Genomic DNA, 24,029 nt, shown 5'->3' with positions numbered 1-24,029 from the left:
CTGCCAGCACAGCTCAGCCCTGAGGCACCGGGGTGGGCAAACAGCCCCTGCAGCCAGACGGGGAGGGAGGAGAAGGGGGGGACGATGAGCTCTGAGCCCCCACCTTGCTCTCCAAAAGAGCAGTGCCGTGGCCCGGACCCCACCCTGGGGCAGGTCGGCCCAGAGCCCCTGTGGGCCCTCGGGGGCTGCTCCGTCCCACGGGAGGGGCAGAGGCCGAGGGGGCCAGGCCCGGCCCCACACCAGGGGCTGCTCCCCCACAGCACCGCGGCCGGGGGGGTCTCACCCCATGTGCTGAGCCGGGGTTTTTGTCCCAGCTCGAGCTGCGCCTGGAACAGCCCGGAGGGGCTGCTGGAGGGAGGGAGGGAGGACACCCAGCCCCAGGGAGGGCAGCGAGGTGGGTGCTGGAATGTCTTGGCTGGTCCAGCCCCAGGTGAGGGGGCAGAAGCCCCGGGTCTCTCCTGCAGCCTCAGGGCTTACTGGGCACCGCGGGGTCCCTGTTGAGGTGCCTCTGGCCCAGACTCACCCCTGGGGCTGCTGTCACAGTGCAGGGTCCCCCACGGCCCCGCAGCAGAGCCCGGGTGGCAGCTGGACCCATCCACGTTTGGGGCTGAAAGGGACGGTGCTGTTGGGGCACAGCGGTGCCTTGGCCAGGTCCCACAGCCATCAAACTCAAGCCCTTGAAACAAGCCCTGCAGAGGCCAAATTTATTTGCAACATTTCACTGCATCTTCAACTTTCAATGCTCGTTTTTGTTGCCTGCCTAGCGCAGGAGCTAAAATGCAGCAGTTCAGGGTGGGCACCAAAGCAGAGCCTTCACCTCCCTGGGTACACTGCCCGTGCCCCGGGGGCTGCCATGGGGCCGACCCTCCCCACACCCCCACAGCAGGAGCCCTGAGGGGGTTCTGGCCAACAACCCCAGCTGTGGAGCAAGGAGGGACAAACCCTCCCGGGGAGTTGCAGCCTTGTTCTTCCATTAGGAAGTGACTCCTCTGCCCTGCAGCACCTGCAGGCTCAGCCCAGGTTTCTCTGCTGCTGGGGGGAGATGATTTCAGCCAGCCTTTGGAAATCCACATCTAGAACCACTGTGAGTGCAGCTCACAAATTTTCCCTGACTTAGAGAGGACTCATTTAAAACTGAGTTGTCCCTCAGTCCCTTCCCTCCTTCCCTCCCTCCCTCCGAGCAGGGCAGGAACAGAACGAGCTCGGGGCTCCTGGTTCAGTTTGTTACAAATGAGCATTTAATGACCAAGTAAGTGGCACAGTTTTGGCCAAAACAAAAACATCTCGGGAGAAAGGAAACACAGTTGTGCTGCAGCTGAGGAACAATCTCACCCTGCCCCACGCCAAGGGCAGGGGCTGGGCAGTACCAGAGCATCAAACTCAATCATTCCTCCAGAACAGCTGGAATTGGCACATGAGGAATGCTCAAAGCTCTCTGGGCTCACAGCAGCTTTACAGGGAATACTGAAAACAACTGAGGACTAAAGCAAGGGGGGTTGGGGAGGAGATCACTGAGGAGGGACAGGACAGGGTTTGGTTACGTGGCTCAGCCAGGTCTGACTGTGCAGCTCTCCCCAGACTCCCGGGCCCTGCCGAGTTCTGAGCGTGTGACACCTCAGACAGTGCAGACACTTCATTCCTTCCTTCCTCAGGGAACCAGGGAGTCCATCCCTCAGCACTGCACAGCATCACCCAGCCCCAGAGCCGGGCAGCACCTGGGGATGGGGAACACCCTCCCTCAGGAACAGCCCTCAGGAATGGCGGGAGCACAGGACACACGGCTCCGACTGTACAAAAAGGCAGTGGAAGGCTCTGCTTCCAATCCATGAAAAAGCACCAGGAACTGTTGTGTCCAAGGCCAGGGACAACAGGAGCAGCTCAAGGCAGCAGTGGAAGTGGTTCAGTGGTTCACTGTTCTCACCTCCCCCTTGATGCAAGGGGTGGGAGGGTCCCAACCCAAGGAGCAGCTCCAGGAGCATGGACCCCTCGGGTCAGGGCTTTCCTGGCAGCTTTGCTTTCCACCCCCCCAACTTGATCCCAGTTACTCACATCCCTGCAGTGACACGTCAGGCAGAGCTGATCGTGTTCCAGAGTAACACTGTTCCAGGAGAAGTTTCCTGATTACAAATTCATTGTGGCAATGAATGCACTGAGAGCACCAGTGCCAAAGGTTTGTAAATACTACTGAAAAAAAAACCAAAAAAGAATAAATCATCCTTCTTTCCCCCCCAAAAAACCTCAAAAAGGCTGAATGAGCCTGCCCAGCCCAGAGCCCTCCTCTGCAGCGCAGCCTGGCTCAGGCACTGAGCCAAACCCCAAAAACTTGTGCCATCCACATAATTTCACTAGTAAGCAAAGAGTGAGGAGGAAGCAGAAAGGCTGGAGAAAGCAACTCCACTGTCAGTGTCCAAGGCACCCTGATGCCAGCATTCCCTGTGCTGGGAAGGACGTGTGCCATGGGATTCCCCCCACATCGAACCCCATGCCCCAGTTTGCTTTGATCTCCAAGTTGGTGCAAACTGAAGGAACTGAAGAAGTCTGGAGGAGCCTGTGTGAACTCTCCCCCACAAATAACCAGGATCTACATGGAAAATAAAGGAAGGACAGAAGAGCTGAGGAAATAAGGGACAGGATCTCAGAATGAAAATTATAAACCCATAAGTCAGGAAAGCCCAAAGCTGAGGGTGTTGAAGCTATTGCTGTAAGAACGCCTGGAAAACCGAACGGAGACTCCTCTCTGCAGCAAGGACACACCTGGAGAGGGAAAAGGAGCAGGAGTTACTGACAGGAGAGAGCCACAGGCTGGAGCTGCACAGCACTGGAGTCAGGCTGAGCCATGTCCCTGGGGATACCCCACACTGCCACTGCCCCTCTCCTACAGCTTCATCTGGGGACAGCCCCCAAGCCTCCAGAGCACATAGGATGCTGTCAGGGAGCCAAAGGTTCACAGTGTCTTCAGGATAAAAATTTACAGGGAGAATTTTTCAGCTCTTAAGTGTTATACCAGGCTGTGGAAGAGCCCAGCACGCAGTGATTCCAGCATCCAGTCCCAATCCTGTGCCCAGGGGTGGGGAGCACTCCTGTGCCAGACAGGGGCCGACCCTGCTTTCCCTCTGCAGTTTGGACGTGCCCGTCAGACCAAGGGAAGGGGGAGGAGGGTCCCCTGGCACTCAGCAGTGGAGCCTCCTCTCACCCCACAGGCACGTCCACAGATGCTGCTCAACTCCTCCAAAACCAGCACACGGACCAGCCAGAGCAGGAGAAGGTCACATCCATGATCATCTACTGCACAGAGAACTCCCTTGACATTTAAGTCTGCCTGTCCTGCTGGTGCAGTCTGAGTGCCAGGTTTTAGTGTCCCCTCCTTCCCTGGATTGTGTACCTCCATTTTTCACATCTGCAGCCACTACAGACCAGAGCTTGAGCCCCTGGTCTGACAGAACTGCTATCCCAGAAGATGGGCAGAACAGCTACTTCCAAAATACTGAGCTTCCTAAATCCAGGAACCCCTTGCTCAGTTCTGCCCCCATTTTCAGGAGTGTGTGCTCCAGTGGTGCTCTGGTTCTTAACCTGAATTTAATCCCAAACTCCTGCCTGTGTATTTATACTTCATTATGTGTCAGTTTGCTAAGGGAACACCACCCCCATCTGTTCCCCAGGGGCACTGCCCACCCCTCAGCACAGCTGGAACACGGGTGTGAGCACCAGCACACCCCACGGCCTGCCAGCCTTCCACCAAACAATGTGCAAGTCAGATGCCAGGAGAAAAGACTGGGCAAGTAATTTTTTCCCCAAGGAAGAGGCTGAGATCATTAAACATTACCAGGGATCAGTCGTGATTGACTGAGGGGAACTTGAGCTCTGTGATCTCCAGGTCGGGGGAGCTGCTGCCGCTGCGGTCGCTGTAGGTGTCCCTGCAGGGGCACAGGGTGGGTGAGAGAGCACAAGTGTCTGAGGACCCAGAGCTGCACCAGCAGGCAGGGGGCTTGGTGTGAGTGCTGCCAGCTCAGGGGGAACAGCAGAGCACACACAATTCCCAGTGTAGCCACCCCTTAGGAAACAGGGCTGGGTCAGCACCCGTTTTGAGGTTTGTCAATTAAGATGATTACACATGTAACAGGCATTTTGAAAGGCAAAGTTACTCTAAATGAAATTAATTAAATCACTGTCACATTCTGTAAAGATCCTGCTTTCATATTTGATAACATTTTGGCCAGTGTCGTCAGGCTGCTCTTGGGTCCCCCATAACCTTCCCTTCTCCAGGTTGAGCAAGCCCAGCTCCTTCAGCCTCTGCTCACTGGCCAAGTTCTCCATCCTCCTGAGCTTCCTATTCCCAGAAGCTCTCTGCTAATCCCTCTCCAACTGATCCATGTTTGACTTGTGCTGGGCAATCCCAAACTGCACAGAATGCTCTTGATGGGGTCTCTTAACAAATGCCAAGTAGAGAGACACAATCACTTCTCTCCATCTCCTGGCTGTGCTCACTCTGACAGTCCAGGATGCTGTCCATGCATCCATCCCTCCTCAGGCAGCCCAGGATGCTGTCCATCTGTCCCTCCTTCACTGCCCTTGCCCACTGCTGCTTCCCATTCCCTTGCTGTTCCCCAGTCCCTGGTGAGCAGAGCTGTCCCTGCCCAGTCCTGGCCCCTGTCACTGTGGGGGATTCCTGGATGCAGGACTCTGCATTTACCCTTGCTGAGCCTCGTGAGGCTCCTGCTGCCCCCCTGCTCCAGCCCAGGCCCCTCCTCGGGGGTACAGTGTGTCCCCTGGTTCTGTGTCACATGGAGCCTCATCCCAGGGCAATGACACCCACTGGAAAAGGTGATGACAGGAAGAACGGGGAGCACAGGCCTAGAACTGCCACCAATACTTTTAGGTTACATACCAGCCACGAAACTATTTGTGACCACAACACAAGAGACTCCCAGAGCAGTGGGATGCTGCAGCACAGAGAAAACTTCAGCTCCTCTGCTGTGAGGAGCCATTTCAAACTCAAATGTGCAAAAGCAGGTAATAAAAATATCCTTCAACCCTCACTGAAGTGAGTGACCATCACACAAGAAGCTCCCCTGGAGTTCCCCTGACACACTCACCTGACTGCCCTGCTGCCAACACCAACCAGGAATCCCGTGGTGCAGCTGCACTGCAGCTCAACACACGAGGCAACACTTTCCTCTGGGCATTGCACTTGCCTGGGTTTGACACAGTCAGTGCTAATTCTCCTTGGCATTCAGTCTGTTTTTTTGTTTAGTGCCTGTCAGCACTCAGCAGCTCCTCAGTGTTCTCTGGGAGGAGGAGAAGGGTCCCCACCACGTGGTGGGTGTTTGTTGCTCAGTGCCCAAGTGCTGAGCAGAACTGCAGGCACTGGGGAGCAGCAGCACAAGTAACTGCACCACTAAACCTACCCAAAACATCAGCTGCTTTGCAAACTGAAACGAAGAAAGCTGAAGTCAGCAGAAGTCAGCTGCAACTACCAGGACCTGTTCTTTAAACCAGCAGCAGGAACAAGTTTTTACAGACCAACCTGTACCTGGGACTTGTATGAGGAACATGGGGAAAAGCCACGAGGTCTCCACTCATTTAAAAGACAAGGCCCTGCCTCAGTTTCCCCAAACACCCCTGACCTGCAGCATGAGGCTGCAGGTCTCCTCTCCCTGAAGCCAGAGACAGCTCTGTGGCCCCAGTCAGCCCCAGCACACCAGACAAGAGCCTTCAAAGAAAGAGTGGAAAGAAGAGGTGCTGCAACACCACCAGTTATCCCCAGTAAATCTGTGCCAAGAGGATTTTCCAGTCTCTTATGCAGGAAATAGCACTGTCCTGTGACAGGGCTGAGCAGGGTCCTTCTTAAACCCACCTGGGTGAGAGCCTGCAGCCCTTCTGTAGGTAATGGGTGAGTCTCCCTGCAGATGCCAAGAGGAGCCCAAAGTATGGGGGCGATGGCTTGATGGGCCTGGAGAGGAACTCGGGGTGGTACTGAACACCAACGAAGAAAGGATGCTCTGGGGGGAACAAACAAAACATTCAGGTCACATCTCTCAGGCCTGTGGCTGAGCTGCAGTTGAAATGCTGATCATGCTGAAGCCCTGCTGATGGGGAAGTGTCACTTCTATCCTGCCTTCTGTCTCTAATGGACAGCACATGGGATTCTTTTTTTACTGTCATTTCATGGATGGAATCACTCTGAGAGAGTCTGGTCTGGTCCCACAAAAAAACCTGCTCAATTATCCTCCAACCACTTTCCCTTGTCCATCCCACACCCACAAACCAACTGCTTAAGGACTCACCTTCCAGCTCAACCACTTCCATCCGCTCTCCCTCCTCATCCTGCCCTACAAACTTCAGACCTTGTTCTTCAAAGCACTTTTTCAATTCTGGATTGACCTACAAGAGCAGAGGCAAGAAAAGCCATGATCTCTTGTGTCTGGATCACACAGAAAAGCTCAATACCTACCAGAGCATTTTTACCTCAAATCTGTGTCTGTGTCTCTCTTCCAAGAAATCATGATCTCCATACAGCTTCCCTGCACCAAGAGGAAGATGTTCCTTAGAGCAGTGATACCAAGTTTGAACACATCCATATGAACAGCATCCATCAGCACCTGACACTTCTGGAGGGGACTAAATTCCCCCATTTCCATTTCCCTGCTGGAACAGTCTGAACACCTGCCATTTAAGGATGCTTTAACATTCCCAGGTCTAACTTCCCCATACCCACCACACATGCACGGCATTCCCAGGAAACATTTCCAGAAGAGGGAAGAAGTGCCTTACTCATGATTGAATTCTTGGTTTGGAAGAGTGTCCTCCTCTTGCCAAGCCTCATGGTCCCACCCATTTGCCCAGGATTATGTTCTGGCATGTCTATGACCTGTGAAAAACATTCGGAGAGGGAGGTGGGAATGGGGGAGGAATAACAGTCCCAGGTAGACTCTGAAACATTAAAGGGAAAAAACCCCACCAACATTCATGCAAAAAACAAGCAAACCACCCTAAGGAACATTGTCTTGACAAGGCAGACCAACAGAACTAGGTGAGTTGGTCAAGTTACTCTAGTAAAGGCTGCATAGAACATATGGAAGGTTTTTCAGGAAGCTTTCCCATAGGAAACAGCCTAGGTCAGAGTCTACCCAGATCCCACACACCAGTTCTGTGCTATTTACTGAACTACATGTTAAACACACCAGCAAATTACAGAAACAAAACCCCCAATCACTTATACTTTGATAAATAACTTCACAGGTTGGTTTTTGAGGACTTTCTCCTTTTTAGTAGTACTCTGAATTCTAGCAGAAGAATCATTATGGTGGACACTGCATGAGGTACACAGAGTCTGCAGACTAAGAAATGCAGACTCAAAAATCTGTCCACCAGTGTTCCAAGGAATTCATTATGACTATTATAGAACAGTTTGGGTTAAAAGGGACCTTAAAAGCTCATGCAGTTCCATCCCCTGCCATGGGCAGGGACACCTTCCACCAGCCCAGGTTGCTCCAAGCCCCGTCCAACCTGGCCTTGGACACTTCCAGGGATGGGGCAGCCACAGCTGCTCTGAACAAACGTGCCCAGGGATGTGCAGAGCAGTCTGACACAGTATATAAGGATATTACAAGCAAATCACCATAAACTCACCACTGGATGAGCAGTTTTGGGGTCAAATTCTGTCGAGTTCGCATCTGCAACATAACATTCAGCAATTACAAATTCCCTCACACCACAACAGGCACTTAGAGACCTGCCCCAGGTTCGGCTGCTTCCCATCCCCAACCGTGCTGAGCCCCTCACAGGCACAGAGCTCATCCCAGGCAGCAGGAATGGGACTGTCAGCACTGCCTGGTATCCATTTCAGAGGCTGCAATCTTGGGGCAACCCACCTCATGCAGTCACTGATGAACAATAAGGGTCATTCAGGAAAAACACACATTCAACAGCTTCAAATACAGAAATAAAGGCAGGGAAGGAGGGAGCAGAATGCTCCAAGAAACACCTCTTCCCCACCCTCACTCCTGGTGAGACTCAGAGTCAGGCTGAGAACTCAATTTAGCACTCTGTGAACAGAATTTTGTTAACAGGGACCCACCCAGTCCAAGCAGTGGAGCCCAGAAAGCAATTGTTCTTTCTCCTTTGAATTAGCAAAGGAGATGGGAAACATTAAAAGTTACAGGTATTTAAAATAAAAAACAATCACAGGTATTACTCAAGCAATCCAAGAAATGAGCAGAAGGCAGGAAGGGTTTTGTGCCATTACCTTGCCAGCCAAGAACACTGCGAGCAAACTCCACCACGGCCAACTGCATTCCCAAGCAGACTCCTGCAGAGGGAAGGGCAGCACATGGATCATCAGGACAAGCACCTCTGAGCCCATAGTGCAAAGCACACACACCTTCACAGAGCATCCCGAGCCAGAGGAACACCTGGAGGAGGCAGACCTTGACTGGGATTTCGGGGTCTGTGCCCTGACCAGCTCCCCTGCCCTCCCTTTCCCCACGTCCTACTCACACCTCAGTTCCAGTCTCTCACCACAGCCATTTCACTGAAATGCAGTCACGAGTTTCTTGGTGCCAAGATCCCTACAGTCTCCTCTGAAACTTCCTCCAAGACTCCCACCCCCTCATTACAGAGATTCCTTGTCATCCCATCCCAGCCAACTCCAACCACTTCAGAGCTCACTGGGGATGAGGCTGCATTCCCAGTTCAGCTGAGCACAGATTCCTGTCCTACTCAGCCCCTCACAACTGCACACCAATGAAAACCAGGGGAGCTCTTGCTGTTATTCAACCTCCTTCCTTGCTTTATTTCTTCTTGAGGATGAAGCATGTTTCTCACCTAAGAAGGGTTTTTTCTGTTTTCTTGCCCAGGAAATAGCTTGAATTTTGCCTTCTGTTCCTCGAACACCAAATCCACCAGGAACCAGAACTCCACTGCATGAGGATGAAGAGAGTCCAATCACATGGGCTCACCAGTGTGCTTCCCCCAAACCCATGTACCACTTCCCTCCCATAAAACCTTGGACTTGCAAGACCTCCCTCCTGAAAAGGGCTCTGAAGTAGCCTTCATGGCAGGGCCTGGCTGCAGCACCATTTCCATATGGCTCCACATGAACAGTCACATAAAATGTCACTGAACTGTCAGCAAAATATTTTATAAATGCCAATTTTACCCTCCCAAGAGAGATCCCAAATACAACACAGGTTACCATATTGGAATGGTTCATGTTGTGGGACTCATGCTCTGCACCAAACGTGTTTGCAGACACACCACCCAGCCAGGCCTGTGCTGAGGAAGTCACTGGCTGCAGTGAGTGTCAGGCTGTCCTAACACCAAACTCTGCAGGAGGTTCTTTGTTCTCCTGATCCCACTCAAACCCTGAGGGGCAACAGGCCCCCCTTGTGCTAATTCTTGGCACTCCTCTGCATCCTACCTTCTCACACTTTAAAGTAGTTTATACCTCATTTACACCTTCCATTCCCACTTTGGCTTTTACAGCCTTTATCAGGACCTTTCCTTTCTCCTTATTTCCTCTCACCCTCTTTCCCCCTGATCATGCAAGTGAGTCTGGGCACATCCCCCCTGCTGCCTTTCACCACCTCCCTCACTTATTTAACAATTCTCCATTTAACATCTTATCCTCAGTGTCCCGGAGAGGTGTGTGGGGCCACGTCAGTGCTGGTGCAGTGCCTAAGGAAAGAGTCTCCAGGGAGGCCCTTGATCCCAAAGCTGTCAACAACAGCAGGTTTCTCAGCCATGCTCCCAGGAAATGGCCAGGGAAGGAGAGCCTTACTCAGCCCCACACAGCTTCTGCCAGGCCTCGTGGTACCGCACGGGCTCCTCCTGCAGCGTGTCGGGCTCCAGGTCAGCAGAGTCAATGTACTGGGAAGAAATCCAAAAACAGAATGATGAGATACTGCCACAGGAGTGTACAGCATCTCCTGAATTCTCATTAAATTAAGATAGCATCATTCCTCCTGGAGAGCTCTGCATTTGTCTCCTAATGGATACTTGTGTTTTTTCTGGGCTGATTTCCCATCTGTCAGCCAACAAAACTGCTTTCCCCACCATCCTACCACCAATGCACAAAGAGAAACCAGGATTCTTTCCTCCCCTCTCTGCAGCTCTGCTGTGACAAGAATCCCAGACTCTAATGTTAAATGTGAGGTGTGAATGGAGCACAGTGAGGTGGGACAATGGGGCCACGCAGACACAAACCACCACACAGCAAGAAAAAACTGGATCACTCTCTCAAATATGCATCCTCTTCAAGCAGCACTGCAGAAGAAATAGGATGTGGTAAAACACAGGCCTCTGTAATTAAAGGGTGCTATGGAAATGGAAAAAACGCCTGCAATTTTTCCAGTGTCTCATCTCCAGTATTCCAGTACCTCAACTTCTGGATGTTCTGGCAGGTTGTTAACCCTTTAAAACAACCATTTTGTTGTCTTGTTTTTTGGGTTTTTTTTGGGAAGGGGAGGTTGCAGTGCTGCTAGTCAGTTCTTTAACTAACTACTGCTAATCAGTTCTTTAACATAAGATCTCCACATACAAGGCTTGCAGAACTCACTCCCCTCCTGAACCACTCAGATACAGCTGTGTCAGGGACTACCCACAGTTGCTCATGCAGGGTTTGCACTTCACCAGTCCTACTTGTTTTTCTTCTCACCTCTACTGACTGATTTTGGAAGCTGAAAGGTAGCCCAAACCTAGACCAGTGCTGTTATAAAGCAACCACCTATTTCAATGACTCACTGGCAACATAAGACTGATGAACACTAAAAAAAGTATATTTAAATGAAAGTAAAATTTCTGGCAACAGACACATGTTTCACCTCTTCAGAGCATTCAGCTACAACCAAGACCCCTAAAAGCACCTATGCAGTCAAAACAGCATGAAAACCTTAATAAAGCCTGAGGCAGGAGCATATAAAAGCTGTGAGTACCACAAGGTTAATGGCAAAAACCCTAAAAAGCCTCACTTGCAACAAATGTCAGAAATTAAAGCAGACAGTGCCTTCCTTCAATCCTGAGCACTGAGGAGCTTCCATCCATTACAGACACCTCGTACAGCTCACAGCACGAGGGGCTGGTTTGCTCTGAAGCCATTTTAGGCCTGACAACAGCTGTTTAGATGCTGTAACCCAGGGACAATTTGGAACTTCTCCCTTCCTGTCTCTGAGTTTGTGAGTATCTGAATTAGGATGTGCAGCGCTGTAGGTGGAAGGAAGATGGGTGAGGGGGGGAATTTTGTCTACACACAGAGAGCCAGCCCCACCTTAATGTCAAGTTTGTGGTTGATGGCCAGTGCAGAGTGCTCCAGGGCCTTGATGACAGATGCATAGGAGTCGGAGAACTTGGTGTATTTGCCCACGAGTGCAATGGAACACGTCTCAAGCAGACGGTCATACCTACAGCAAACCAGAACACGAGGGTTATTCCATCAGAAACAGGATGAGATTCACTTACATTCTGTTCAGCTTTTCAAGGAACAAAGAGTTGGGCTCTTCAAAGTCTGTCCAGCAGAGCTGACAACTCTGAAAGAGTGACCTTTTATAATAATTATGATTTAAACACATCAAAGCAAGATCAAAACCAAAGCAATGACAGAGGAAAGCAGTTGCAGAAAGCCACATATAAATTAACTCATCTCTCCTTATGCTGAAAAGCCATTTTGAGCAGATCCAAACCAAACTGTGTTTTCAGGGAGCTGTATTACATTCAAAGGCTGCAGTGATGGGGATCAAAGCACAACTCCATGTGTGTTTGTACTGCTCAGGATCTTCCCACGGTGCTGCTGACTGAGTTCACTTCAGCAGCTGCAAACACAGAAAGGAATTCTGGAGTCCTGGGGCTGTGCTGCCTACACCTGCATTCCCCAGCACCTGGCAGCACTGGATTTACACAGCATTCCTGGCCACAGCCAAGAGTTGGTTTAGTGTTTATCTCAGAACTGCCAGGTACCTTCAACCCATTGGGTACCAAGGGTTTTCCCCATCAAAAAGGAATGTTACTGACAGGCTTTGCTTGTGTCAGGCACAGAAATAAAGGGAAACATCTAGATCTTGAAAACTAATCTCTTATAAGGAGACAAAGGTTTCAGAAAGGACCTGAATGTCAACTGAAAAGACTCTGTTCACTATTTCCCCCCAAACATGGAGTCTACACCTCACAAGAAAAAAATCCAGTGTCCAGGGATTCTCAGACAGAACAGGTACCAAACACTTGTCTCACCTGCCTGAAAGCACACTCAAAGGTACTTTTTATTGACATTCCTGATGTCTCCATATGCCTACAAAAGATTTTGACACTTTGTAATGTTATGAGAGTTTTCTGAATAAAAAGGGAGGGTAGAGCTGTCCAGCTTTTAATTACTTCAGACAGGGTTTGACACAGACAGGACACCACCAACACAAGATAAGGACCTCAGGAAATTTGTCTCACAGGATTTTATGGAAAAAGGCTGAGAGAGCTGGGGTGGTTCAACCTGCAGGAGAAAAAACTCCAGGGAGACCTTATGGCAGCCTTTGAGTGAGAGGGTTTACGAAAGAGATGGGGAGAGACTTTTCAGTAGGGCTGTTGTGCTACGACAAGGGGTGATGGTTTTAACCTAAAAGAGGGCAGATTTAGGCTAGAGATGAGGATGAACGTTTTTACAACGAGAGTGGTGAAGCACTGGCACAGGTTGTCCAGAGAAGCTGAGGATTCCTCAACCCTGGAAACATTCAAGGTTTGGATAGGGCTCTGAGCAAAGAGGAAAGAACAATGTGAGCACATAAGAACACCTGAGGAACAGGAAGTAACACTCATCGCCTCACCACCAACAGCCAAGAAGAGACACCAACCTACAGCCTGAACTCCAGCCCAGCTCACCTGTCAGCCATCTCCTTCCACTTGAGGAGCATCCTCCTGGGCTGCCTCTCGATGGGAAGGTCCAGCCTGTGCCTGAAGTAGTCAACAACCCCCTGCTCCTCCAACAACAGAGGAACCCGGTAGATAGAGGACACATCATGAACACAGATGACCTGTTCATAAAGCACAGGTGCCATTAAAACACAGGAATTCAGTGCCTGGGCAACTGTTTTTAGACAGATATTCAGAGTGTTCCTGTCTCTAGCAGAAAAACACCTAAACTTCCAGGCAATAACATGTGTTTAATAACAGAGCAGCACAGGAATAGCTTCATTAGTTTCCATATGCTTGGAAAGGCCCTCTTGCAGTAGTTCCCAGGTATTACTGCTCCCTGGAGCTCCTTGGGAAGGGCTATAACACAGTAATCCAGCAGCAGGAAAGGCACAGCTGCTTGGCAAGTTATGTGAACACAGCAAAGTTCAAAGAACACTTCAAAGAGACTCCTGGATACAGAATCCCAACTGAAACTACAGCCAAACTGCCACAAGCCCAGCTTCCTGCTTCCTTCCACTGTCCTTCCTAACCAGGGCTCCCAGTTTGATTTAAACCCAGGGAAATCTGTGATCCCAATACAGCAATACATTTTACAGGGTGTCCTTTATCCAATTTAGGATTAAACAATTAAGAGCAAAGAATTCTTAGGCCAATGAGGAACACCTGCATCAACAGTTCTACTTCACTGAAATGGGCTTCCTTGGAAAATATGGCTCTGGACAACTGTCACCTGTCCATCAAGAATGAGGCTGTACTTTAGGGATCCAAAATACACTGGCACAACTATTTTTAAATCCTCATTTCTCCTGACTCAAATGAAAGCAGAGTTCAACACTGCACCAGTCAAACCCCCCTGGCTGCACATTTTCCTCCTCTGCAGCCAGGGCTGTTTCCTGCTCAATCCAAATGCAAGTGCAGTCAGAGCAACCACTACATAGAGCTGCATTAAACCTCCCAGACAGTGACAAGGGCCAACTTATTTTGAGTTCCTGGCCAACACGAGGTAGATATTGTGCTGATGACACATCAACATTATTGCCAGCTACTTCTGAATGCAGTGCTTGAATGCGCAGGGCTCAAGTTTGGTCTTGTTGTAGAGCAAACTAATTAAAATGACTTGACAGACCCTGGGACTGGGAAGCGACACTCAAATCGTTCACAAAAAGACAAAATGTTTCAAGCTCCAGCTGGATTGGAAAGTGCTAATATTCAGCCTACAGACTTTTTGATTATTTTCCAAGGTCCACCCCAGACTGTGCTCTGAGTCTCAGTATAAGAAGGATCATGCTAACATGGAATTTCTGCACGTACGTAACACTCAAGTAAAGCAATGCTCCCAAATCCCATCTCAATTTCTCAGTGCAATCTCTTCTCATGAAATCTTGGGCAGAAGAGCAGTGTATGAAACACAGCCGTGTATCCTTTAAACTTAATTTTGGGCAACCCTTTGGCCTCTAAATACTGGAAAATCTCATTCTTCTTGAATACAGAAGGAAAGTGGAAGGATAAATAAAGTCAAAACAGGTGTTCAGAAATTACCTTGGATTCCATTGAATTCTCTAAGCTTACACTACTTTATAAGAAAACCTGGGTACTGGCACAGAAAGGATTGGTTTAGCACCAGGTCCATGTGTAAGGAAGGTAGGTAAGACAAAGCAGCACATGAATTATGCAGTTACCAAAACACAGAGCTAGAACAGAAAACCACTACACTCAGATAAAACTCCCCTCAGTGTTTGACAAACAGCTGGAATATTCACTGCAAGGAAGTGCAGAAAACAATCTTTACCTGTTCTGGTTCAACATGACAGAACATGGAAATCTTTTCTTTTACTGAGGTATCCAGTGGAGTGGAGCACCTGCAAACAATCTAACAGAGCAGCAACATCAGGGCTGTGAGGCACAACACAAGTACTCAGGCATTCATACAATAAACCTGGAAAAAGAGCTGACTTTGTGCAGCCTCTGATTTGAGGAAAAACAGACCAACTCAGTCAGTTTTCCTTTTTTATCACCAGTACACAAGAGCTCTCAACTTAAGCATTATTTAGACAAGAATGTTGTTGCAACATGCCAGAAGTGCCTTTTTAAATTCCAAGCCGTGAGCAAACCTTACCAGATCTGGGGAGAGACCAAGACCTCGGAGTTCACGAACACTGTTCTGGGTGGGTTTGGTCTTCTGCTCTCCTGTCGAGCTTGGCTGGGCAGAGAAGAGCAGGATTTGGTATATCAGATGATGATGATATGCAGCAATGATTCATCAGGCTAATCAGGACTCTCCACTCTATTAATCTTGCAAAAGCTTTGCCTCAGTTCTTGGACAAATCACATGAATCTTATGCACCCCTGTGTGCTGCCTTTTTAATTTCCAAGACTGGAAGCAACCAGCAGAAACCTCAGTCCCAGTTCTGCCCAGTAAGCAGGTCAGCACTGGAGTACGGGAAGGAGAGGGACAGAGGTTTATCCACTGCTTCTGACAAATACCTAATATTTTATATTTCTGATTTTTCTCTGTAAATCACGTGGCCTGGACAGAAGCAGAAAGAGAGAGAAGAGAACAAAGATTGCCCTGTACTCCAGGAACTATCAATCTGCTCTGTCAAATGCAGTTCCAACACAAGGAATGCTCATGCTCTCCCAAATTTAGCATAACCACAGAAAATTTTTTTCAGCAATGATTCCTGCACTAGAGATTTTTTTTGTTTATCTAGGACTGCAAATCGTCTCCAAAACCAGAGCAGATAATACAGCTGAGGTTATATCAGGCATTATATGGCATAAAGGACGTTCATAAGTTTTTGGTATTAACTGGAGTTCACCTCACCTGCTTGGCACACAAAGATACTTCGTTTTTCTTTGTGATTCCTAATTAACTGATTCTTATCAAAGCACCACTTCATAATACCTTTTCTTAGGTTTATCTTTGACCCAAGAGCCCCTCAGATTGTTACAGCTCACACAGCAGCCAGATGTGAGAGTCTATGAAATTACTGTTAAAGATCAAATCACATTAAAAATATGGTCTAGGGCAAAAAAACCAAACAGATTTTCTTTCAAAATATTATATTTTCAAATTTCAGAAGTAACAAAGCATATTTCATGAGCAACAGCTAATGTAAATCTTGCAGGGGGAAGGGGAAAGCAAACAGAAACAAGAATATTACGGAACTCCAGGAAGAGCTTGGAATATAATCTTATTAATGTCTAAATGGCTATGAAGTAGCTTTACAGGCCATGCAAAGGAAATGAAAATGAAAGCTTTCAGCCCTGGAGATCAAGTTTACCTGCAAAAGCTAGGAGACAATTCCATAGAGAAAAAAACAGCAGTTAAAGATGCAAAACTGCACTTGCTGCAACTCCCAAGTCTTTATTACATATTTGCACACTTTTAAAAGTTTCTGTTCACTTCCTGCAAGACTTACTAGGTAACCACGTAATCTGCATAGAAATACAAAAGGAACAGCACCTGGAAGTACAGCACTCCAGAAACACCTATTTGAGGAAGCAAGTTTTGGACTGAGGAAGCCTCTGAGCCCCAAAACGTTTTACCTGGGGAACGAGGCTGACATGGATGTTACAGAAGTTCTCTCTCTTGGCTTTGAACTGGAACTGGCGGAAGGCCTCGATGAAGGGCATGCTCTCAATGTCCCCCACCGTGCCCCCGAGCTGGGAACACACACACAGGCAGAATTTAGGACCAAAACATCACCTGGAAGTTCTATGCTACAGCACAGGAAAATATACATAACAACACACAAACATCTCCCCAGCACCTCCCTCTGATTCCCCAAAGGAGCATCAACACAAACACAGCTTCCTCCCAAGGGGCTGCGCCCATCTCTGCTCTGTGAGCAGGGACAGCACCCAGGGAACGGCTGGAGCTGTGTCAGGGCAGGCTCAGGTTGGATCTCAGGCAAAGGTTCTTCCCCCAGAGGCTGGTTGGGCACTGCCCAGGCTCCCCAGGGCAGTGGGCACAGCCCCAAGGCTGCCAGAGCTCCAGGAGGGTTTGGACAACGCTCTGAGGGCCAGGGTGGGATTGCTGGGGTGTCTGTGCAAGGCCAGGGGTTGAACTGGATAGTCTTTATGTGTCCCCTCCAGCTCAGGACATTCTGTGATTCTATTCCATGCGAAGCACCAGAATTTGCCACCTCTGTGCACTACTTCCACAGCCTCCAACCTACTCCAACTATTATTTTACCTTCATCATTTCCCCAAAAATCAAAAAGCCACAAGAAAAACAGCTTCTGACATGGGCAGCACCTCTCCAGAGACATCAGCTTTACCTCTACTTTCTCTTCAGGGAAAAGATTTATATGTTAAAATTATTACGATTTACGAAAATTAGGTGGCACTGAGAAGCAAAATTTCTGCTAAGTTTTAGGAACTATATAGTGTGTTTATACAAAGGCAGGAACAAAGACAAGACTTGGAGCCTTCCATCCCTTGTGAGACAGAGTCTCCTAAGCACTTCAGACCTGGGTTTGTGATCCTGGCACACAAACTGGCACTCAAACTGCAGGCAGAGCCCTAAGTCACCATGACCTGGGCACTGTGACAAGCTCCCTCTCCTGCGTCAGCATATCCCAGCAGTCTCAGTCTTTGCCCTACTGCATCTCCTTTGGCAGCAGAAACATTCCATAAACACACTGGAAACTGCACATGTTTGTCACCACTAACTTGTGCCATTCCCTGTCCCAGGTCTACGTTTGAACTGGTCACTCCAAGGCTCCTTTTACTGCTGAGAGGAAAAGACAACCCTTTCCAGAGGGAGATTTACCTGCTCTCCCTCCACCCACCAAGGAAGAAGAGGGCACAGCACGACTAACTCAGACTTTGGCATATTAAGTCACAAGAGTTAAAATTCATTCTAGAGGTTAATTCATAGAATTTCCTGAGCTGGAAGGGACTCAAAAGGATCATCCAGTCCAACATCTGGCCCTGCACAGACACCCCAACAATCCCACCCTGGCCCTCAGAGTGTTGTCCAAACCCTCCTGCAGCTCTGGCAGCCTTGGGGCTGTGCCCACTGCCCTGGGGAGCCTGGGCAGTGCCCAACCAGCCTCTGGGGGAAGAACCTTTCCCTGAGATCCAACAAAAACCTCCCCTGAAACAGCTTCATGTTCTTCTCTAGGGTCCTGTCACTGCTCACAGAGAGTGCTGCAATTCAAAAGATTAGTCCCAGTAAGTCAAGTTACCAAGGGAGATTTTTAACCCATTCAATAACATGCAAAGTGGAACATTTCTGTAAAGAAAATTTACTATGCAAAATACACACATGGTTCAGTTTACTCCATACAAGAAGCAAAATTATCAGTTTTTTACTAGTTACAAACCTCGATCACACAAACTTGGGGTTCAATGCCATCTTCATCCACAGGAATCCGTGCCTGCCTCATTACCCATTCCTGTATGGCATCTGTGATGTGGGGAACAACTGGAAAAGAAAGCCAGGCAAGGATTAAAGCCCCGCCATGCACACATTTCTCCCTCTTAACTCATTACAGAGCAAATTACTGACAATCACCAGCCAGGGCTTCTCATATGGCTTGAGCAGGGGGTCTGTGTCTTTAAAGAACTATGCATTTTTTAAGTGATTATTCTTGGCTGTGACTTTCAAGGGCCTTGGCAGGAAATGGAATCCTGCCTCAATTTAAATGCATGTAAGTAACACTTCCTTTAAGCTAAAAGATTCAAGTACAAACTGTTCTTTGCTCTAAGCAGAGAGAGTTACTCTGTTTTTAACTGTTTGTAAAAGTCCTAGTGCAAACCAGCTGTGGAGATTGGTTAAAAAGGGAAGGGACTGATCTGATCCTCAAAGATCCTCTGGGTTCTCTAAAGACACGATAGTTACCAAAACCAATAACCATTTTATCCAGCTTACAACCAACCCCCAGGTGTATATCTGCTCACAGTTATCACTGGCTACATTACACAGCTGGACCCAAGGCCAGCACAGTCCCAACATGCAGGATTGTGCAGAGCCTCAAGTGAAGATGAAAGACATCCAGCCAGGACTGAACTACAAGATGTATTTCTAAGGAGCAGAAAACAAGCTTTGCATTACCTTGGACCGTTTTGCCGAGATAGTCTCCCTTCCTCTCCTTGTTGATGACATACTGGTAGATCTTCCCCGTGGTCAGGTTGTTGTCTTTGGTGAGTCGGATATCCAGGAAGCGCTCGTAGTTCCCAAGGTCCAGGTCCACCTCCCCTCCATCATCCAGAACAAACACCTCCCCTGCACACACACAAACGGGCACAGCACACATGTCAAACAGTCCACAGAAAAAATGGAAGAATTCAGGGCAAAGAAACACCTTTTCTGACTGCCACAGCAAGTTTAGAAGTGGCAAATAAAACTAAAAGCCTTATACAACAGAGGACTAGTGCACTGGGGACGGAGCCCCCCAACCAGGCAGCAGGAACAGAGCAGAGAGCACATCCCTGCTGTGGGCCGGGGCACAGCAGCCCCACCGGCCAGCCCAGGGCATGCTCAGCCCGGGGTGCCACAGACAGGAGCGGGCGCAGAGGTCTGTGCAGAGCGCAGCGACGGATGGGGATGGATGGCTCCTTCCAGGCCAAGCCGCGGGACCACCCGGCAGAGCCCGCACCCACCCGGGGCCACCCGCCCGCGGGGCACTCACCGTGCTCATAAGGCGAGAAGGTGCCGGCGTCGATGTTGATGTAGGGGTCGATCTTGATGGAGGTGACATGCAGCCCGCAGGACTTGAGGATGGTCCCGATGCTGCTGGCGATGATCCCCTTGCCGATGCCCGAGATCACCCCGCCCGTGACCAGGATGTACTTCATCTGCCCCGCGCCTGGACCGGCACAGCCGGCACCGCCTCAGCGCGGGGCTCAACACTCCCGACAGCGACCCCCGAGCTGCGACCCCGCCCGCCCCTGAGGGCCTGTCCCCGCTGTCCCCTCCTCCCGTCCCCTCCTCCTGGCTCCTCCCGCCACAAATTCCCGCCACAGCCGCGGCTCCACTGAGCCGCCCGTGTCCCCCCCTGCAGCCGCGTGGGGTCCGCGCCCTCCGCGCCCCCCCCCGGCCCGCGCCGCCCCCCCCCCCCATGGTCCCGCCCGCCGCCCTCACCTGTGTCCGCCGGGCGCGCGCACGGCGCGGGCGGGGGGTGCGGGCGGTGCGGAGCGCGCGCGGCGCCGGTCCCCAGCAGCTCGGCGGGACAGCGCATGAGGCCGGCGCTGGGCGCGGCGCACGCGCGGCTGCCCCTCAGCGCCTGCGCAGTACGGGGGGGGCGGTCCCCGCGCCCCAGGGCGGGAGGGGCGGGGCAGAGCCCCCGCGATGGCTCCGCCCCCGGCCCCGCCTCGGCCCCCTCAGAGCCCTCGGAGCCGAGGAGCGGTTCGGGTTGGAATGAACCCTTTAGCGTCGGTGGGGCCACCACTAACCCGTGTCCCCGAGTGCCACGCCCGCACCTTCTCTGAACATATCCAGGGATGGGGACTTCACTGTTCCAGGGCTGAACAATCCTTTCAGTGAAGAAAGTTTTGCAATATCCAACCTGAACTTCCCCGGGCACAACTTGAGACTATGTTCTCTTGTCACTTGTCAGGCCAAGCCTACCCCTTAACCGTGTCCCCAGGTGACACATCCACAGGTTTTTTGAACACACGCTGGGACGGTGATTTCACCACTGCCCTGGGCAGCCTGTTCAGTGCCTGACCACCCGTTCCTTTGCTGAGGAATACCTCTGGTTCCTTTGTTAAAGGAACACCTCTGGTTCCTTTGCTGAGGAATACCTCTGGCGCAGGTAGCTCAGTTTGCAACCTGCAGATTGAGATGCAGATTGAGCTCTAGGTGTGAACTGCCAACCTTTGGGATAACAAAGGACATGAAGAGGAGTGATGCCAGCAAGGTGGATGGACGTGGAGAGGGGCACAGGAGCAGGGGACTCAGGAGGAGGAGCAAGACTTGCTCACTCATGGATTGTGAGGGTATAAAAGCCCAGGGATCCTTTGCTCGGGGTCCCTCCTCTGAGGCACCAGCTCAGAGCTGTTCCTGTGTTACTTCACCATGAATAAATTGCATTATGGAATGAGGTATCTGAGGGTCTGGTATGGGAAACCTGGGGTGGAACCGGTGAGGAAACCTGGTCTGACTGTGTGAGTGTTGGGTGTGTGGGGAGTCAGTGACTCCCTTGTGTCACTGGAGAGGCTTCGGTCCCAGCAGTAAAAGTGTCTGGAATTGGGAGTATGACTGCCAGAGAGTCTCAGGAACGGTCAGATTGGCAAATTTCCTTAACACAATGAAGAATTTTTTCCCTAATATCCCATCCAAACCTCCCCTGGCACAGCCTGAGGCTGTTCCCTCTCCTCCTGTCCCTTGTTCCCTGGGAGCAGAGCCCAACTCCCCCTGGTTCCCCCCTCCTGTCAGGGAGTTGCAGAGCCAGAAGGTCCCCCCTGAGCCTCCTTTTCTCCAGGCTGAGCCCCCCCCAACTCCCTCAGCTGCTCCTGAGGTGGATTCTGTCGTTGTTGGTCTCCTCTGCCAGTGTGCCAGCACGTTTCTCCGTGGACATGGTCCCTGTGTGTTGATCAGCTCTGTGGGCAGAGCTGTCTCTTGCTTTTCCAGGGACAAGGGTTCTCCCCCCACTGCTGGCACAGTGAGCTGCACAGTGTGCACAGGAGTTCAGGGCCTGGGGCCGCCCGGCAGGAAGCATTTGCTGCCAGAATTGCCTGGCCATGCTGATCTCTTTCTCCATGAAGGGCCCCTCTTGTTTTCTTCTGTTCTGCAAGTAGCTCCTAAGAGAGAAAAACATTTCCAGCAGCTTTTCTGAGGAATGCTGGTGCTGGGTCTGGGGACGGTGAGATAGGGTGACAGTGCCCAGCAGGGAGGGTGTGTCTGTGCTCTGCCTTCTGCTCAGGCTGTCACTAAGGGCATATCCCAACAAGGCACAGAGAGGCTTAGCTCTCCCAGGGCTGGGTCTAGATGTCCCAGCTTTTCCCATTTCATGAGCAGGCCATAAGACTCATGCCTTGTGGCTGAAGGCAAGTCCTTATTTGGGGAGGGTTGTGTAACCTAGATGTGAGCATCTCCTTTTGGACGCACAAATCCCTTTCTCAGTGCCTCATTAAGGCCTCAGGGGTCAGACATCCTGTGGTGCTCAGAAGAGAACTACACTCAGTGGAAGCTATTATAAGCATTAAATGGTGTGGAATAACAGTGACCCAGAAAAGTCAGATCACTAATATCTCAACTTATGCAAAATTACATCAACTTTTTGGAGGAGAAGTGGGGGGAGGTATGTGTGTATGTGTGTGTATGTGTGTGTCTCACCCTTAATTTTGCCTTAGTAAGTTTTGCCCTCAGAGTGCCTTGTTTTCAGCTCTCAGTAAAATATAGACTGAATATTTTCCTTTCAGAAATGTGAAATGAGATGAAATGGATCCGCTCTGATTATTTAACCGGATTTGATTAACAACAAAACAAATTAACTGGAAAGCATTGCTGGGAGGACTGGCATAGCTCTGGGGAATGTTAATGTGTTACTGGGATTATGCACGGAATGAATAGACCGGAATCCTCAAATACTCACTTGAACATCCTTGTTATTCAGGGACCTATTGGTACAGGAAAAGGTTTATTGTGATGTTACATGTATACTGTGTTAATGACAGTGATAATAAATTACAGAATATGTTACTATGTTCTTATGTTAATATATTGCTTATTATTAATGTCTGCCAGATGCAAGCCCTGCTCTACAAGCAAAAGGTTGGCCAAACCTGCTTCTATGGGCCCTTATCCTCCAGCTGAAGAGCATATAAGAGAATGATCAGATGGAGAAGACAAAGGTGCACAAACATTTTGAAGCAGGTGATGGGGTTTTCTGTGCCATGTTGGCACAAAATGCTGCTCCAATTGGCTCAGTGTGGAGTGAGGTGGGGTGTCCTACAAACAGGTACCTTGGCAGACATGTCTGTGGGTTCATGTGACACTATGGTGCCTGTGAGGTCACTGCCTGCTCTGGACCTCCTGATGTACCCAACCTGCCAGAGCTCAAGGAGCCCTGCTCCTGTGGGGTCCCCCATGGGCTCAGGGGCACAGCTGCCTCACCACGGGCTGCAGGAGAACCTCAGCTCCGGCTCCTGGAGCACCTCCCACCTCTCCTGCGCTGACCTTGGTGTCTGCAGAGCTGTTCACATGTTCTCACTCTGCTCTTCTCTGGCTGCAATTTTCATCTGGACAACAACTTTTTTTCCTTCTCAAATATGTTATCCCAGAGGCATTACTATCATTCCTGATGGGCTTGGCCTTGGCCAGCTGCTGCTGGTCCATCCTGCAGCTGGCTGGCATTGGCTCTGCAGGAAATGGGGGAAGCTTCTGGCAGCTTCTCATAGAAGCTACTCCTGTAGTTCACCTGCTACCAAAACCTGGCCATGCAAACCCAATACGCGCTGTCAGAAACACCCCAGTGCAGGGTCATCCTTAGCCACTTCTTTCGCTGGTCGTAAAGACTCACTGCCTGAACTGAAATCCCATTCTCAAAATCTTGTTGCAATAGGTCACGCTGTCATCTTCAGGAGGGACCATGCTAAGAGGACACTGCAAATGTCCCGACTGGAGTAACTGCATTCTTCCTTACTGCTGAAGTCTGGCAGCTCTGAGGGCTGGCTGCCACCCCACGCTGGGCAGCACTGCACAGAAAACACTTTGTCTTTATTGTTACCGGTGTTGATCATCACCACAGGTGTCTTTTATTACATTTAGTAGCTGTCTCAGTCATATGGGGTTGGGTGGGTTTCAGCTCATGCTCCTCTGACTGGTGCCTGCTCCAAATGGCAGTGGTGTGGGTGAGGACATCCCTGTCACCATCCCCATCCACCCTGACCTATCCCTTGGTAGACCTATCTCCCCAAAGCAGAGGGCTTTGCAGGAGAAGGTTGGAATAACCAAGAACAGACTGGACACTTGGAATCACAGAATCCTAGAATAGTTTGGGTTGGAAGGGACCTTAAAGACCATCTTTAAAGACCAGAAAAAGTTCCACTCCCTGCCATGGGCAGGGACACCTTCCACTAGACCAGGTTGCTCCAAGCCCTGTCCAACCTGGCTTTGGACACCTCCAGGTTGAGCATTTTATGTGCTGCTGAAGTGCCATGGATATCTCTGACTCTGAGTACCT

General features: G+C 50.2%; 1 protein-coding gene and 1 long non-coding RNA gene across 2 annotated transcripts; one reads left to right on the top strand and one right to left on the bottom strand.

The window, feature by feature from the left end:
* Positions 1 to 1,189: 1,189 nt before the first annotated feature.
* CTPS1 (CTP synthase 1) lies at positions 1,190 to 20,107 on the bottom strand. The gene is made up of 19 exons (XM_051772246.1): positions 19,985 to 20,107; positions 19,533 to 19,709; positions 18,956 to 19,126; positions 18,225 to 18,325; positions 16,441 to 16,557; positions 15,008 to 15,091; positions 14,681 to 14,761; positions 12,859 to 13,010; positions 11,264 to 11,396; positions 9,779 to 9,867; positions 8,824 to 8,918; positions 8,246 to 8,308; positions 7,630 to 7,673; positions 6,772 to 6,868; positions 6,466 to 6,521; positions 6,285 to 6,381; positions 5,855 to 5,999; positions 3,824 to 3,914; positions 1,190 to 2,754 (listed from the first exon to the last, which is right to left on the bottom strand). The coding sequence occupies exons 1-18, from the start codon at positions 20,079 to 20,081 to the stop codon at positions 3,830 to 3,832; spliced, it is 1,884 nt and encodes a 627-aa protein (XP_051628206.1). The 5' UTR covers positions 20,082 to 20,107; the 3' UTR covers positions 1,190 to 2,754; positions 3,824 to 3,829.
* Positions 20,108 to 20,770: 663 nt separating this feature from the next.
* Positions 20,771 to 23,829, top strand: LOC127463180 (uncharacterized). The gene is made up of 3 exons (XR_007900683.1): positions 20,771 to 20,986; positions 22,592 to 22,698; positions 23,409 to 23,829. It is a non-coding gene; the product is annotated as an uncharacterized LOC127463180 (long non-coding RNA).
* Positions 23,830 to 24,029: the final 200 nt, after the last annotated feature.

This window comes from Manacus candei, unplaced genomic scaffold (assembly GCF_025592945.1).
Source record: "Manacus candei isolate 608988 ecotype Guabito, Panama unplaced genomic scaffold, ASM2559294v1 h1tg000151l, whole genome shotgun sequence".
Classification (NCBI taxonomy): domain Eukaryota; kingdom Metazoa; phylum Chordata; class Aves; order Passeriformes; family Pipridae; genus Manacus; species Manacus candei.
Note: the sequence above shows the minus strand (reverse complement) of the source record. Positions and strands in the feature narration are given on the sequence as shown.

What these genes read in the sequence shown, in the direction of transcription:
- CTPS1 (XM_051772246.1), bottom strand. Translation starts at nt 20,081, where the DNA reads ATGCGCTGTCCCGCCGAGCTGCTGGGGACCGGCGCCGCGCGCGCTCCG. An exon ending in TCTCGGCAAAACGGTCCAAG is followed by an intron (nt 18,326 to 18,955) that starts GTAATGCAAAGC and finishes TTTCTTTTCCAG; the next exon opens with TTGTTCCCCACATCACAGAT. An exon ending in TGGAAGGAGATGGCTGACAG is followed by an intron (nt 11,397 to 12,858) that starts GTGAGCTGGGCT and finishes GGTTTGCTGTAG; the next exon opens with GTATGACCGTCTGCTTGAGA.